At 45.7% G+C, this 15,707-nt stretch overlaps 1 protein-coding gene across 1 annotated transcript; it reads right to left on the minus strand.

Moving 5' to 3' along the window:
* Positions 1–10,558: 10,558 nt before the first annotated feature.
* LOC111823413 (zinc finger protein OZF-like) lies at positions 10,559–13,509 on the minus strand. The gene is made up of 2 exons (XM_023744711.1): positions 13,389–13,509; positions 10,559–12,126 (listed from the first exon to the last, which is right to left on the minus strand). Exons 1-2 carry the CDS (start codon positions 13,507–13,509, stop codon positions 10,559–10,561), a joined length of 1,689 nt encoding a protein of 562 aa, XP_023600479.1.
* Positions 13,510–15,707: the final 2,198 nt, after the last annotated feature.

Below are 15,707 nucleotides of genomic sequence, written 5' to 3' on the forward strand. Positions count from 1 at the left end.
ACACCCCTATTTCAGACAATTACACTAAAATTCCTCATATCATATCATTACATCATATCAGCTAGCAGCCACCAAAAATGGACTCATTCCTTATTCACCCTTATTGCAACACCCAGTGTCCTGTGGCCATGAATTCACACTCCCTCTCCAAGGGAACATCACTCCTTCTCCCACACCTCTCTCTCACCTGCACTCCCACACCGGCAGCCCGAACAGTCATCTCCTTGACATCCTACTCATTACTCAGCATGTGTGGTGTAGTGACTGCTTGGCAAATTCAAACAGGAATAAGTTCTACATCAACTCTGAGAGTCCACCCTCATTGAGGCAGCCTTGAGTCCTGCTATAGAGGCCTACTGCCTGACTGTGTTTTCCTTCAACCTCACCTATTGAGAACCACATCACGTCTTAGATATCCAGAGCCCACCTCCACCAGCGCTGCACATGATCTCCCATCCCCAGTCACAGCCCTCACCACTCAAGTGTCATGGCCGATGGCCCTCTACCCCTGTTGTATTAAAAAACAGCGAGCTGGACAAGATGCCTTAATGAGCCTGTTAGGAGTCATCTCTATTGCGTGCAGGTTCAGACCAGAATACGTCCATCAAATTCTGAACACCCAAAGGAGGAAAAATTGTCTTTTATATCTTTCTTAGGCCCTTGTGTCAGTTATTTTTGTAGACAGCTTGTAACCTGGAGTACATATCATATCTACCAAACACCTGTCCTATCTATACAGACACCTGTAACCTTGAGTATCATAACTATTCAGGCACCTGCCATCAATATCAGTATATCAGTGAGATGGCTAGCAGGCAAGGTCAGGCAATTAAGTTTATCTTTTCTATTCAAGCAACAAGCAAAGTTATTTTACAGTCTGAAAATAACAGAGTTGACCTACAGAATAAGAGATTGTCTAAGCATCACAGAGTAGTTCAAACAGCAGTTTTCCAAAGGAGGGATTACTATGCTTCACCCCATGCCCAGTGAGTCTCACAGATGGCCACTCATGCCCCTAAGCAAATCAGCCAGACTGAGTGCAACATCCCAGGCCCCACCAAGACTCAGAGAATATTCCTGGTGAGTGTTCAATAAGTAAATATGCACCAGCCCCAATCTCACCTTGTTTCCATGGCCCTAGGGCAGCCGTGGGCAAACTACAGCCCGCGGGCCGATCCGCCCGTTTGAAATGAATAAAACTAAAAAAAAAAAAAGACCGTACCCTTTTATGTAATGATGTTTACTTTGAATTTATATTAGTTCACACAAACACTCCATCCATGCTTTTCTTCCGGCCCTCTGGTCCAGTTTAAGAACCCATTGTGGCCCTGGAATCAAAAAGTTTGCCCACCCCTGCCCTAGGGCCTCAAATTAAAATCCGATGATGATCTACAACTCCTCTCTGGTCCAGGCGGTCTTCACTCCTTTTGAGAAGTGTTCATCTTGAACAACTTCTCCGAGTTCCAGATGCTCTTTAACTGCTCTCTGAAATATCTCACACCCTAACAGGCCAAAATCAGTGTTTGTTTGTTTTTATCTGCAATGAACATAAACCTTCCTACTATGAATGTCCTTATGCCAGATGATGCTGCTTCCATATCCCCAGATGCTAAATACAAACCTTCATCTCATCTCTCTTCTCTCTCTCTCTCTCTCTCTCTCTCTCTCTCTCAACTTCAAAATTAGAAAATCCATGTGGCCAGGCCTAAAATACCAATCCCGGATCCAACTGTGTCTTCCATCTCCATTGCTACCATCAGGGGCCAGTTACCAACACACTCTCCCAGACCAATATTCAGCAATTCGCCACTCTCGGGACACATGCGGCTCTTTGGCCCATTGAGTTTGGCTCTTACACAAAATACCACATTGGGCTCCCACGTACAATGTGATTGAAACTTCGTGGCCCATACACAGGGGATGGATTTAGGCCTGGGCGAGTCTATTTTGAAGAAGTGGTGTTAGAAAAATTGGAGGCTGTCGGATGGGTGATGGGAGACACAGCGCAGGCAGAGGGGCCAAAAGATATGCAGCACAGGGGAGGCACATGATTCATGCTCGAGTTGAGGATGGGAGAGTTGGAAGGGGTTGACCTCAGTGAATGTACCTCAGTCATATTGAGGACGTTTATAGCAAAGGCCAGTTTAGGAGTACCCAAATTAAGTAAATTACAATGTACCTACCCATATAGTTTAAGTTTAAAAAATTTGGCTCTCAAGAGATATTTCAATCATTACACTGTTGATATTTGGCTCAGTTGACTAATGAGTTTGCCACCACTATCCCAGATGATCTCACCACCTCCCTCTCACCCATATTGCTCCCCATGCTGAAGCCACAGGGCGTCTAATGAGACCTGAGTCAGACCACCTGCCTCCGCTGCTCCAAATCTCCCATTGCCCCCATCACCTGCAGAACAGACAACCTTGTTCTCACAAAGCTCCTCTAGACCTGACTCCACTCCCATTCTTACCTGTTCCCATTAAAGAGAAAAGCATTCCTGCAGGTTCCTGAACCAGCTGTCTTCACTCTGAGCCTCTACCACATGTGAAACCTGTGCCTGGAAGGACCTCCTACATCTCATTCCACTGTTTGCCAGAAAAACATGGACCACTTCATACAACCTTAGTCGTGGACTTAGGATTCTGGACTGAGTATCTGCAGGTCCCAGGGCAGGAGGAGAGGTGGACAGCCCCAGGACACCACGACCTCAGAGTCCACGACAGTTAGAGGCCCTAAAATTAACTCCACAACCCAGACCCTGCGTGGCTCTGCACCTGCAGGAATCTGTGGGAACTAAAAATTTGTTGAGGGCCTGGCCCCCACCCCAGGACCCAGGGGCTCAGGCTGCTCAGGGCCCTGGCCAAGCCCTGGTGCTGGGTTATGCCTGCATCCCTCCAGGGCTCGGTCCTCAGTGCACACTCTTGTCAAGTTCCTTATTTTTCAAAGGACTCCTCCTTCCCACCCCTAACTGCTCTCCTCTCCCTTTTAAGGTGTGATTCTTATCAGCAGTTTGGGGAAATGTTTAGAACCCTACCTCAGACAGCGTCCCTCTGCTGTTTACAACCACCCATGGCCCCAGCGTCCTGAGGATGAAAGTAAAACTCCTCACACAAAACTTTGCCTCATCTTCTTTGTTGCCTTTAAACACAAAACAGGCCTGGGTTTCCCGAGTCCTCACAGCTCAGCCACACACCCACGGCCTGACTGAGCGGTATTGCAGCCCGTCACCCTCCTTCACCCCATCACATGCTGTGTCACCTACAAGCTACTCACTGTTCTGGGTGCTGGGATGCGAGCTGCAGGGCCTGACAGCGTGGTAGGATGGAGGGTAAATGGGGTGAGGCTGAGTTGACCTCAGTGAGCAGAGAGGAGACCGGGAAGCATGGAGACCTCAATCCCGCCTGCTGCAGGTCAACAAGCCTCAGACACCCCCTGCACAGCGGGGACGCTGCCTCTGACGGCTTGTCCTAGTCCTGATCCTGCCCGCTGGGCCCTCTGAGTTGATAGAACGAGGAGGTGAAACTGACCACCAGGAGGACTAATCTGGGAGTCACGCCCAAACCAATGAGCTCCAGGCTCTTGCGCCTCACCTGGGCTTTCATTGGCTAAACGCAGCCATCATTAGGCGCATTGCCCTTTGGGTAAGGTACTTTTCCAGGTGTTGCAGGTGGCATTAGGATCCCAGTCACTGGCTGGCCATTGAGAATATTGGTATTGGGGCACCCGAATGGCTCTGGGAAATGAAAACCTTAGGTTTTGGTGGCTGGTGGCAGGGTTATGGGGAGTGTTGTCTGCAACTGAGCCCTTATTTGGAGATATTATTTCAGACTCCATGAAGCTCAGAATGATCCCTGAGGTGAAAAATATGTCAATTATTCCTTAGGACCTGAAATCGAAATGGATATGTACATAGTTACTGTTTTTTAAATTGTATTTTAAGAGAGAAAATGAGAGGTAGAGAGAAAAACACAGGTGGGGTGCCTCCTCAACACCCTTACCCACCATCTGGGCATCCAGCCAGGAACCTGTCTTGTGACTTCACGAAGAATTGCAACCTTTGTGTACATGGGAGGACTCTCAAACAATGGAACCACTCTAGCACTCAGATTTTTTTTTTCATTATCATTTTATAAAATATATTTTATAGATTTTTTACAGAGAGGAAAAGAGAAGGATAGAGAGTTAGAAACATCGATGAGAGTGAAACATCTATCAGCTGCCACCTGCACACCCCCTATTGGGTATGTGCCTGGAACCAAGGTGCATGTCCTTGATCAGAATCAAACTCGGGACCTTTCTGTCTGCAGCCCAATGCTCTATCCACTGAGACAAACAGGATAGGGCCAGAGTTTTTACTTTTAACAGAAAAATAGCACATTATTAAGAAAAAAATAAGGCTGTGAGAATATATACATAATTCTATCCTATTTGCTTAAAAGCAATATTTGAAATGACACAGAGGCCAACAAGTCGACATTTCCTACATTGTCTTCATGTCTGCAGTCAGCACACATTGTGCAGCTATGGAGCTAACAGTTACGGAATGTTCACTACATGTGCCAGGCCCTGGATTCAGTGCTTTACCTGCATTATTATTTCACTCAATCCTCTCCACGTCTTGAGATCGTTTCATGATCTATTTTGTCATCCAGACTCAGAGACTCGAGGTAAATTGCCTGATTGTAGAGTTAATAAAGGCAGGACTGGAAGTCAAACCCACGTGTCTCTAATAACACAGCTCTGGCTTCTAATGTTAGGCTCTGCTCCCTTCTAGAGGATAGAATAGGCGATGCATTCCCATTAGGATCAGCTAGATCTTATTATGGGTAATAAACAGTCCCAAAGTTTAGTGGCTCTTATTAAAGAAGGTATCTTTCTTGTTCATACCTCCTGTTCACCTGTGTTTTACTGAGACCAGGATAATGGAGAGACCACCCATGTAGGTACTGCTGGGTGTTATTAGAGATGGACATAGGGAGCAGCCAGTCTCCGGGTGTCGAGACTCATCTGTTAGGAGCGACAGGATTCACTCCCATCACATTTCATTGGTCAGAGCACATCACAGGCTGAAGTCAAGCTCAGGTGGTCAGGAGGTGGTTACTCGATGGGCCCCATTAACATGACCACGTGGCGCCAGCCTCTTGTGGGGACAGTGCAGGGCCAAGGAGAGGAGTGGGGATGGGTAGGAAATGACAGTGAGAGTCCATCAGGTTGGGTCCCTGTCTCCTCATTCAGGTGGACTGTGTCCCCTGGTTGCCCTAAACCACTCGTTCTCAACCTTCTGGCCCTTTACATACAGTTCATCATGTTGTGACCCAACCATAATATTATTTATAGTGCTACTTCATAACTGTAATGTTGCTACTGTTATGAATCATCATGTAAATATCTGATATGCAGGATGGTCTTTGGCGAACCCTGTGAAAGGGTCGTTTGACCGCCAAATGGGTCGCGACCCACAGGTTGAGAACCGCTGCCCTAAACCATCACTGGCAAGTTCCAAAGCAGTGAACCTCAGAAAAGGAGTTCGGGCAGATGGCATTGGCAGCGAACTCACAACCCACTTCTGAGTGTGACCTGGGTAAACCCCTGGCTGCCTCGGGTCCCACACTCGGGTGGAGGTGAAGACTCACAAGTTAAGGGTGTTGACTGGGAAGGGCACAGGCTGGAAGCCTCCAGCACCACGTGCTTTTACATGAACATCAGGCCCTCCCTGCCTCCAAGGCCCTGTGTCATTTGCGTTGCCCAGGTGAGGGCCCCAGCAGGTGGGGCTGATGGTGAAAATGCTGCCGGAAACATGAGTGGTGACCCTGTGGTTTCCATTCATTCTGTGCAGGAACCTGTGCTGAATGCGGTCCCTCCACAGTTCTCCCTATTCCTATTGTAGAGAGTCCTAGACCTAACTCTCCCTCCTGGCCCCAGTGTCCTGTGTGGCCACGCACTCCCAGTGGACCAGGATCCAGCGGTCTAGGAGTGATGCTCTGAGTAGACCCGGGCACCTTCCTACCTTAGGGGTCAGGCTCGCTTTCACATGGGCAAGGGACACCCCTCTCCAGGGACATCCACTTCCTCATTCCTAGTGGGGGGTTAAGAGCCTCGAAGACTTTCCCCTCAGCTCCCCCCACATGCACCCACCCACTCATTCCTTCCCAAGGGACCTGGATCCTCCACGAAGCCTAGTGTCCTTCACAAACACTCCCCATGTACACTCTTTTTTTTTTTTAGTGTTTTTTTTAAATATATTTTATTGATTTTTTACAGAGAGGAAGGGAGAGAGATAGTTAGAAACATCGATGAGAGAGAAACATCGATCAGCCGCCTCCTGCACATCTCCCACTGGGGATGTGCCCGCAACCCAGGTACATGCCCTTGACCGGTATCGAACCTGTGACCCTTCAGTCCGCAGGCCGACGCTCTATCCACTGAGCCAAACCGGTTTAGGCCCCATGCACACTCTCTAACTCCAGTCTGCCATCAGAATCTTCCCTAATTCCTCCCCTTCCCACAGCCTGGGGTTCTATGAACTGATCTTTCACTTCATCCATCCCTGAGGCCTGAGAGGGGAACCCTGGGGGACAGCAGAGGCTGGGAGAGCAGGGACAGAAGGGTCCCCTTCCTGACCGCTCCAGAGACTGCCTAGGCAGCTGCCTGTGTCTGGGGTGCACAGACTCACAGGGAAACATACCGACACCACAAGCACAGAAACACGCAGGTACAGGACCCCCCCTGCCACAGCTGGGCACTCAGGTGCAGGGCTCACGGCCAGGCTCACATAGACACACACTGCAGACACAGGTAACACCTTCAGGAGAACACACACACACAGACTCACACACACAATGCAAACACATGCGAACACACCAGAGCAGACATACAAGGTCATAGAACACAGACACAAAGAGAACACAATAAACACATCAGGAACACCCAAAGGGACAGCCAATTCACACATATAACCAATAGGCAACATGCAAAACACTCCCCCAAATGCTGAGTCATACTAATTCAAGGTCTTGAAGGAAACGTGAAGATTAAAGGTGCTGCCCTGGCCAGGCAGCTCAATCTCTTGCAGCTTCATTTCATTTGCTCCATTCAATCAAAGGGCATGTTGGGTTCCTCGTGAGGGCACAGACCTAGGTTGTGGGTTGATCTGCTCTCCGGCACTTCTGGAAGGCAACAGGTCCATGTTTCCTTGCACATGGATGTTCCTTTTATTTCTCTGTGCCCTCCCTTACTCTCTCTCTCAAAGCAATATCCTCAGGTGAGGATTACAATTTTAAAAAAGAATTAAGGGGCCCTAGCTGGTTTGGCTCAGTGGCTAGAGCGTCACCCTGTGAACTGAAGGGTTCCTGGTTCGATTCCGGTCAAAGGCACATGTACAGGTTGTGGGCTCAACACCCAGTAGGGGACGTGCAAGAGGCAGCTGATCAAAGATTCTCTCTCATCATTGATGTTTCTATCTCTATCTCTACCTCTCCTTTCCTCTTTGAAATTAATAAAAATATATTTATTATAAAAAGAATTAAGGGGTTGATCCCAAACCGGTTTGACTCAGTGGACAGAGCTTCAGCCTGGGGACTGAAGGGTCCTGGGATTGATTCCAAGCCAGGCACATGCCTATGTTACGGGTTTGATCACCAGTAGGGGTGTGCAGGAGGCAGGCAACCAATGATTCTCTCTCAATATTGATGTTTCTATCTCTCTATCCCTTTCTCTTCCTCTCTAAAATCAATAAAACAATATTTTATAAATATATATAAATATAGTTTCACATTGAAAAGAAGTCAGTTGAGTCATTGAGGATTGAGTGAAATGAATAAATACATCATCGATGCTACACTAACCTACTAGTTAAATAATAAATTCATTTTAAAAATTGGCAAAAGATTCTGACCAGACATTTCAACAAAGGAGACAAAGACAGTGTAAAGATTTGCTTGAAAAAACGTTCAACAAAAATTTATTAGGGAAATGGAATTAAAACAGAGCAAGTTAAAACTATATTCATTATTTGGCCTATTATTAAAAAGATTAAACATCACATTTGCTGGCAGGTTTGTGGAAAAACTAGAATTTTCATTACTGTGGGTGGGTGGCAAGGCAAAGGGAATGACCATTTTTTACCACAGTTCTGCATATACTAACAGGTAAAATATTCACCTACACTGCATCAGTTTGATAAGCAGTACATACATCTATATAAAGAACTGAAGGCAATATTCCCAGATTTATTTTTAATATCCCAAACCTGGAAACAACTAAAACCATAGACAGATCAATAGGTAAACTGGTTATTCACAGAACACAGTATGACCCAGCCATAAAAAATAATTAACTAATCACATAAGCATTCGTGTTGAATCTCAAAATACTGTGTAGCATGAAGGAAAGCAATATTTGTATATCCCTTATAGTGCTTCTGAAATTAGGAAAAATATTAACAAAGCTTAATAAAATATTAACTAATCTTGTAAACGAAGGAAAATCAATGACTGCATTTAGGGCTGGGGAAGGCAGAAGGAGAGATTACAAAAGAGCTGGAGGTAACTACAGGGTGTGGCACAAGTAGGTGTAGAGCTGTTGGCATGAAAATTACTACCATGATTTAAGAATAATAAAAAAAGAATAAACTCTTCCCTGCCAGTGATCGTCAGGTGTTTGAGCACCATCCGTTGCCCTAGAAGGTCACTGGTTCCATTCCAGCTGAAGGCAAGTGCCTGCCTAGATGCCCTGTAGGTGATGTGCAGGAGGCAGCTGTTTGATGTTTCTTCCTAATCGCACCATTTCTCTCTCTCTCTCTCTCTCTCTCTCTCTCTCTCTCTCTCTCTCTCCTTTCCTCTGTTTGTGAAAAGTTGTTCAAAATATTGTTAAATATGTAAAATACTTATTTAGAAAAATAGACAGTCAACTCTGTGTTTTGCATATTCACATCTCTATGCCTGGTACTGCCCTAACCTGTAAATGGGTGAGAGATAAGTTTATGTCACATGTGACCATTTCAGAGCTTGATCCCTATGTCCCAGCTCACCAAATAGTACAAATATACCTAAATAAAACCTTAAAATGTGCTTCCAAATAAAGGCCTAGATATCCCTGTCTTGTTAGAAAATTAAAATGACAACCCTATATGGGCTCTACCATCTCTCTCCTAATTTCCTGGGAGGACCAGCCTTGCCTCAGTGGCAGCAAATATTGGCAAGCAGGGAAGACTATGGCCATCAGAATCAACAGGAATGCTGACTGGGTCACAAATGCCACATCCTGGGAATGACTACAGGATTACAATTCCTCTAGCTTTGAGGTGTCACGTGTTGAGCAAATCTTGAGCTGAACACCATAGAGAGGCCATAAGAGGAAACAGACCGTTTTGATTATATTCTCTAAAAATAACTTTACCCACAGGAAAGAGTGATGGAGGAACTGAAGACATCTGTCCACAATGACGGCACAAGTCACAAGTCCTTGGTCATTTGTGGGTAACGTTCACAAGAGGCGCAATTCACTTAATTCACTGCACTCTTTCCCATTCACTATGAATACAGGGTTTCTGAACCGGTTGTAGTTCAACCTAACCCTCAGAGTCTCAATATAAGCGAAACCAGCCTATGAAATGTCATTCATAACGGCACAGGGCACCTTGACAGTAGGTAATACACACTGTGAACAGAGAATATAATTAACATTGTTCACAGAAGCACAACAAAGCCCCCCACCCCCATCTTCAGGATGACCTCAGACCGCAATCATAGGAAGCACCAGGCTGCAAATGAGAACCACCAAGTCATGCCGGCTTTCTTTGAGGTCTTGGGCAGCACTGCATTACAAGTGAATATGGGACAAAGTGATTTTCTGACTCCACGCTTTGCCTCCGGGAGCACAGCAGGTTGGGGATTCCCACAATATCTGTTCCCCTGGACATGGGGACAGATCCCAAGTGTGCTTTCAGATCAATCCAGGCAATGAACAGTACCAACAAAATGAAAGGTACTAGTACATGAGCAAAAGCACCTGGACAAAAAAATCATAATACGAGACGTGTTAGAAAATTCAATGGGTTTGCAGGTTGGTGAACTGGAACCTGAAACAATTCATCACAGCATAAGGTGATGTCCTGAGAGAGGTAGCTCTTCTTAGCTGAGGATGGGTGCACTGGATGAACCCTCAATCAACTCCATTTCCTAGTCAGAAAGGAATGAAGATCCTGCCAGGAGCTTGGAGTAATCACAGTTTGCTCAGGCCGAGGCGAGAACACATAATTCTTTTTCCCTGACCACACAGGGGTTGTGACTGAGGCACCCTGTTCAGGTGAACCAGGTGGTGGAGGTGAAATCGCCTCAGCCAGGAATACTCCCACTGATTTCAATCGGGTAGTAGGCCTGAGCAGCTTAGCAAGTGCCATGCAGTTATCTAAAGCATCACTTCTACTTGAAATTTAATGAGGAATCTAGCCAAGTGCATGTTGTGGTAAAAGGGGTTTATGTTCTGTTAAATGTGTATCAAACGGTCCTTTTAAGTGTTGTTATTGTCAATGAGAAAAAAAGTATTCGGTGCACATTTAAAGCTTTTCTCCATTGTGAACAATCAGGTGTCTAAGGAGGTTAGATTTTTGGCTAAAAGATTTCCCACATTCACTACACTCATGAGGCCTTTCTCCTGTGTGAACTCTCTTGTGGTTAAAAAGGTTACCATGGCATCGAAACGATTTCCCACATTCACTGCATTCATAAGGTTTTTCTCCAGTGTGAATTCTCTGGTGTACAGTGAGGTTACACCTTTGTCTAAAGGACTTCCCACACTCACTGCACTCATAAGGTTTTTCTCCAGTATGAACTCTCTGGTGCTTAGTCAGGGTACACCTTTCTCTGAAGGACTTCCCACATTCACTACACTCATAAGGTTTGTCTCCAGTGTGAATTCTCCTATGGGTAAAAAGGTGACCATGGCATCTAAAAGATTTCCCACATTCACTGCACTCATAAGGTTTTTCTCCAGTGTGAACTCTCTGGTGTTTACTAAGCGTACACCTTTCTCTGAAGGACTTCCCACATTCACTACACTCATAAGGTTTTTCTCCAGTGTGAATTCTCCTATGGGTAAAAAGGTGACCACGGCATCTAAAAAATTTCCCACATTCACTGCACTCATAAGGTTTTTCTCCTGTGTGAACCCTCTGGTGGTCAGTGAGGTTGTTCCTTTGACTGAAAGTCTTACCGCAATCAGTACACTCATATGGCTTTTCCCCAGTGTGAACCCTCTGGTGGTCAGTGAGGTTGTTCCTTTGACTGAAAGTCTTATCGCAATCAGTACACTCATATGGCTTTTCCCCAGTGTGAACTCTCTGGTGCCGATTAAGAGCAGAGATTTGCCTGAATGACTTCCCACAGTCACTACACACATAGGGCTTTTCGTCAGTGTGAACTCTGTGGTGTTTATTGAGGTTAGTCTTATATCCAAAGGCCTTCCCACAATCACTACACTTATATGTCTTTTCTCCACTGTGAACTTTTCTATGTTGAATGAGGCTAGAGATTCCTCTAAAAATATTTCCATATTTGTTACATTCATATTTTACTTCCCCAAGGCAGAAGCTCTGTTGAACAACTTTCTCGTTGTGGCTGGCAGCATTTTCACATTGACGCCACTGGTTATGACCTTTTCCACTGAGAAGTTTCTGAGAAATCTCACTGCCACTGTGTGGCTTCTCAGTGTTGAGAGGGGCCTGGGGCTGGAGAAGCTCTGAGATGGCTGGCAAGTCTTCCCCAACCTCCCTACTGGATGAAGGCAGCCATGATAAGGAGAAGCTGAACCTGGTCACAAACGAGGCCCTGTCCACAGCGTCTCTCCAGGGCTTCTCTCCACTGGCTTCCCTCTGTTGCTGGCGAGGGTTTGCACTGAAACAGAAGTCTCTCACACGTGTGTCATTGAAGAAGGCTTTCTGCTCAAGGTACGCTGCCTGTGACTCAGTCAGGTGCAGAATGTCTTTTAACACAGAGAAACACCGCTTACACACATGGATCCTCTGGTTTGCTGGCTCTGTCTTAGACGCCCTGACCTGTGACTCTCCTTGTACAGATAGACTGCGCTCAGAACAGGCTTCCTCATCATCCGTTTTATGACAGCAACCTGAAAACAGAGAAATGAGGAGGAACTGGATGTGGACTACGGTGATGAGGGAAGTTCCATTACAAAAATATGTTACACATCATACATGCGATCCATGCAACAGATGTGCTGGCAGGATTTGGAAAAGGCTCCTGTGAAGTTCTGGAACTCAGAATATCACAAAACAAGGAAACCCTCACCAGAAATATGACACAAAAATGGCAAGCACCACATGGAATCGAAGAAGGATCGTCAGCTCCTTCTTCTGCTAAAAGTGTTCAGCAGGGCTTATATGCTGGTGAAATGGGCAAGCTGTGCAGAAGGTTGCTTATGTTTTATTCCAAGTAAAATTCAGTAGCAGGGGTTCGAGGACTACTTAAGCATATATGTGCACCTCATAACACATGTGCAGGTCCATGTAGGAGAATACTGCACAGGCAGCAGTGCTGAGGGACAGAGGATGCTACAAGGTGAAAAAAATGAAGGTCGCCAAACCCAGGAAATCATAAATGAAATGATCAGTGATCAAAATGTCAATAACAGTAAATAAAATGTAGAAATAACGTGTGGACAAACGAACCTGCACCTAAATATGGTTGGACACAAGTGGGTTCCTCGTATGATCTGAAAGAAGCCCTCATGTGACACCTTCCCCCAGTTTCCACTCAGTAGGATCAGGCCTCATCAGAGACCATATTCCCAGTTCACCCTGAGAGAGAACACAGGGTTTTCTATGCACCTTCTACTCTATAAGTATATACAACCTAAATATTCAGAGAATTAATGAAATACAAGGGAGGTGAGCAGCCAGCACGAACCCAGAGCAATTCGCAATGCAATAGTATTCAGGGAAGGAAATATTACAAACAACAATTGAGGTAGGATATTACAAGTACAGCTATGGTTCATGTAAGTAAAGACGATAACCTGGCACAGGCTGTCACAAAGAGCCTTACCTAGATGAATGGTGTAGTAGTGGAAGCCATGAGGACATAGTCACGTTCCCAGGAAGACAAAGTTCAAAGTGGGTCCCATTAAGCTCATTGCAGGACTCCTGACTGCTAGACACTTCATGGATTTTTGAGGCAGTGGGTGTAAGGGATGCCTGGGGAGTCCAGAGCTCAGGATTCCCCACACAGCTCGCCCCTGGCAGCCACAGCCCATTTGAAAGGACAGTGGGGGATATTACTAGAGCGCATGGTGAGGTTGTGAGTGCTACATTTGGAGAAAAAAGGAAGAGTAGACAACACTTCAGGACACAGGGACAAACGTGAAGGTCTTACCAGCAGATGCGACAAGTGCAAACACTTCCAGCATCACATTGCAGTAGAGAAGTCTCTGAGCCTCATCAAGGAGCCCCCACTCCTCCTCAGAGAAGTCAATGGCCACGTCCTCAAAGTTCATATTCTGTCAAAATGGGGACAGTTCAAGCCATGATTAGCTTTTCTCCTAGGTTTTCAATTTCTTCATACTTCCAACCCTCCACATTCGTATGCTCCCTCCACACTTCATCAGACAAGACAACAGGCGTTCGGCCCATCAAAATCACTCTCTCCTTACATTCCTATTGTTACTGTGTCTTCCCACAACAATAAAGGCAGTTGAGCAGAGAGAAGATACCTGAGGTCTGGGACTCAGAGTAGGCCACACTGCCTCTTGTCAATACAGTGGGTGTCATCAACATAGGGAAGAGAGACATGTTGTCCATAAAGAAAATGTGAATGATTTATCAGTTATTTTGTCAGGCAATACTCTTGTTATCAACCGGATTCTCTTTCAGAGACATGAAAAACTATGACCGCCTGTTCACCCTACTGACTCTGACACCATGGTGTTGAGGCCATCACATTGCACTACCTGCCCACATAATTCTCACACTTCTCTCACACAGCTTCATTTATGGGGGCACATCTTCAAGGGCAACACAAATTTGCCGTGTTGAGAACACTTTATTTCCTACTTAGCATCTCTTCCAAATGTCTAATTCACAGCATCTGTAATGTGTTTCTCTCTCTTTCTATCTCCCTTCCCAATTCACTGCAAACATGCAAGACCAGCTGACACCAGTATATGCTATCTCCTTCTCATTGATCAATGTCAGCTCTGGACAACCATAGGAAGGTGTGCATCTATGTGACACCTCATCTCTGCACCTGGCAGGTCTGACCATAACACCCCTATTTTCAGACAATTACACTAAAATTCCTCATATCATATCATATATCATATCAGCAAGTAAGCACCAAAAATGGACTCACTCCTTATTCACCCTTATTGCAACATAGTGTCCTGTGGCCATGAATTCACTCTCCCTCTCCAAGGGCACATCACTCCTTCTCCCACACCTCTCTCTCACCTGCACTCCCACACCCACAGCCCCACAGTCATCTCCTTGACTTCCTGCTCATTACTCAGCAGGCGTGGTGTAGTGACTGCTTGTCAAATTCAAACAGGAATAAGTTCTACACCAACTCTGAGAGTCCACACTCATGGAGGCAGCCTTGAGCCCTGCTATAAAGGCCTCACTCCCTGACTGTGTTTTCCTTCAACCTCACCTATTGAGAACCACATCACGTCTTAGATATCCAGAGCCCACCTCCACCAGTGCTGCACATGATCTCCCATCCCCAGTCACAGCCCTCACCACTCAAGTCTCATGGCCGATGGTCCTCCACCCCTGTTGTATCAAAAAATCACCCAGCTGGAAAAGATGCCTTAATGAGCCTGTTAGGAGTCATCTCTATTGGGTGCAGGTTCAGAGCACAGTACATCTGTCAAATTGGGGACACCCAAAGGAGGAATAATTCTCTTTTTATATCTTTCTTAGGCCCTTGTGTCAGTTATTTTTGTAGACAGCATGTAACCTTGAGTACATATTATATCTAGCAAACACCTGTCATATCTATACAGGCACCTGTATCCTTGAGTATCATATTTATACAGGCACCTGGCATCAATATCAGTGTATCAGTTAGATGGCTAGCTTGCAAGATCAGACAATTAAGTTTATCTTTTCTATTCAAGCAAAAAAGCAAAGTTATTTTACAGCCTAAAAATAACAGAGTTGACCTCCAGAATAAGAGATTGTCTAAGAATCACAGACAGGTTCAAACAGCAGTTTTCCAAAGGAGGGATTGCTATGCTTCACCCCATGCTCAGTGAATCTCACAGATGGCCACTCATGCCCCTAAGCAAGTGGTTCTCAATCTTCCTAATGCCGCGACCATTTAATACAGTTCCTCATGTTGTGGGAACCCCCAACCATAAAATTATTTTCTTGCTACTTCATACCTGTAATTTTGCTACTGTTATGAATCATAATGTAAATATCTGATATGCAGGATGTATTTTCATTTATTTTAATTGAAGGCCCTAGGTCAGTGGTCGGCAAACCATGGCTCTTGAGCCACATGCGGCTCTTTGGCTCCTTGAGTGTGGCTCTTCCACAAAATACCACGTGTGGGCGCGCAGGTATGGTGCGATTGAAACTTCGTGGCCCATTGGCAGAATTCGGTTCTTGGCCTGGGTGAGTCTATTTTGAAGAAGTACTGTTTACACTCATGCCCCTAAGCCAGTGGTTCTCAACCTTCCTACTGCCGCGA

The sequence above is a fragment of the Myotis lucifugus genome, unplaced genomic scaffold (assembly GCF_000147115.1).
Source record: "Myotis lucifugus unplaced genomic scaffold, Myoluc2.0 scaffold_482, whole genome shotgun sequence".
Lineage (NCBI taxonomy): Eukaryota > Metazoa > Chordata > Mammalia > Chiroptera > Vespertilionidae > Myotis > Myotis lucifugus.

What these genes read in the sequence shown, in the direction of transcription:
- LOC111823413 (XM_023744711.1), bottom strand. Translation starts at nt 13,509, where the DNA reads ATGAACTTTGAGGACGTGGCCATTGACTTCTCTGAGGAGGAGTGGGGG. An exon ending in TGCACTTGTCGCATCTGCTG is followed by an intron (nt 12,127 to 13,388) that starts GTAAGACCTTCA and finishes CTCTGTTTTCAG; the next exon opens with GTTGCTGTCATAAAACGGAT.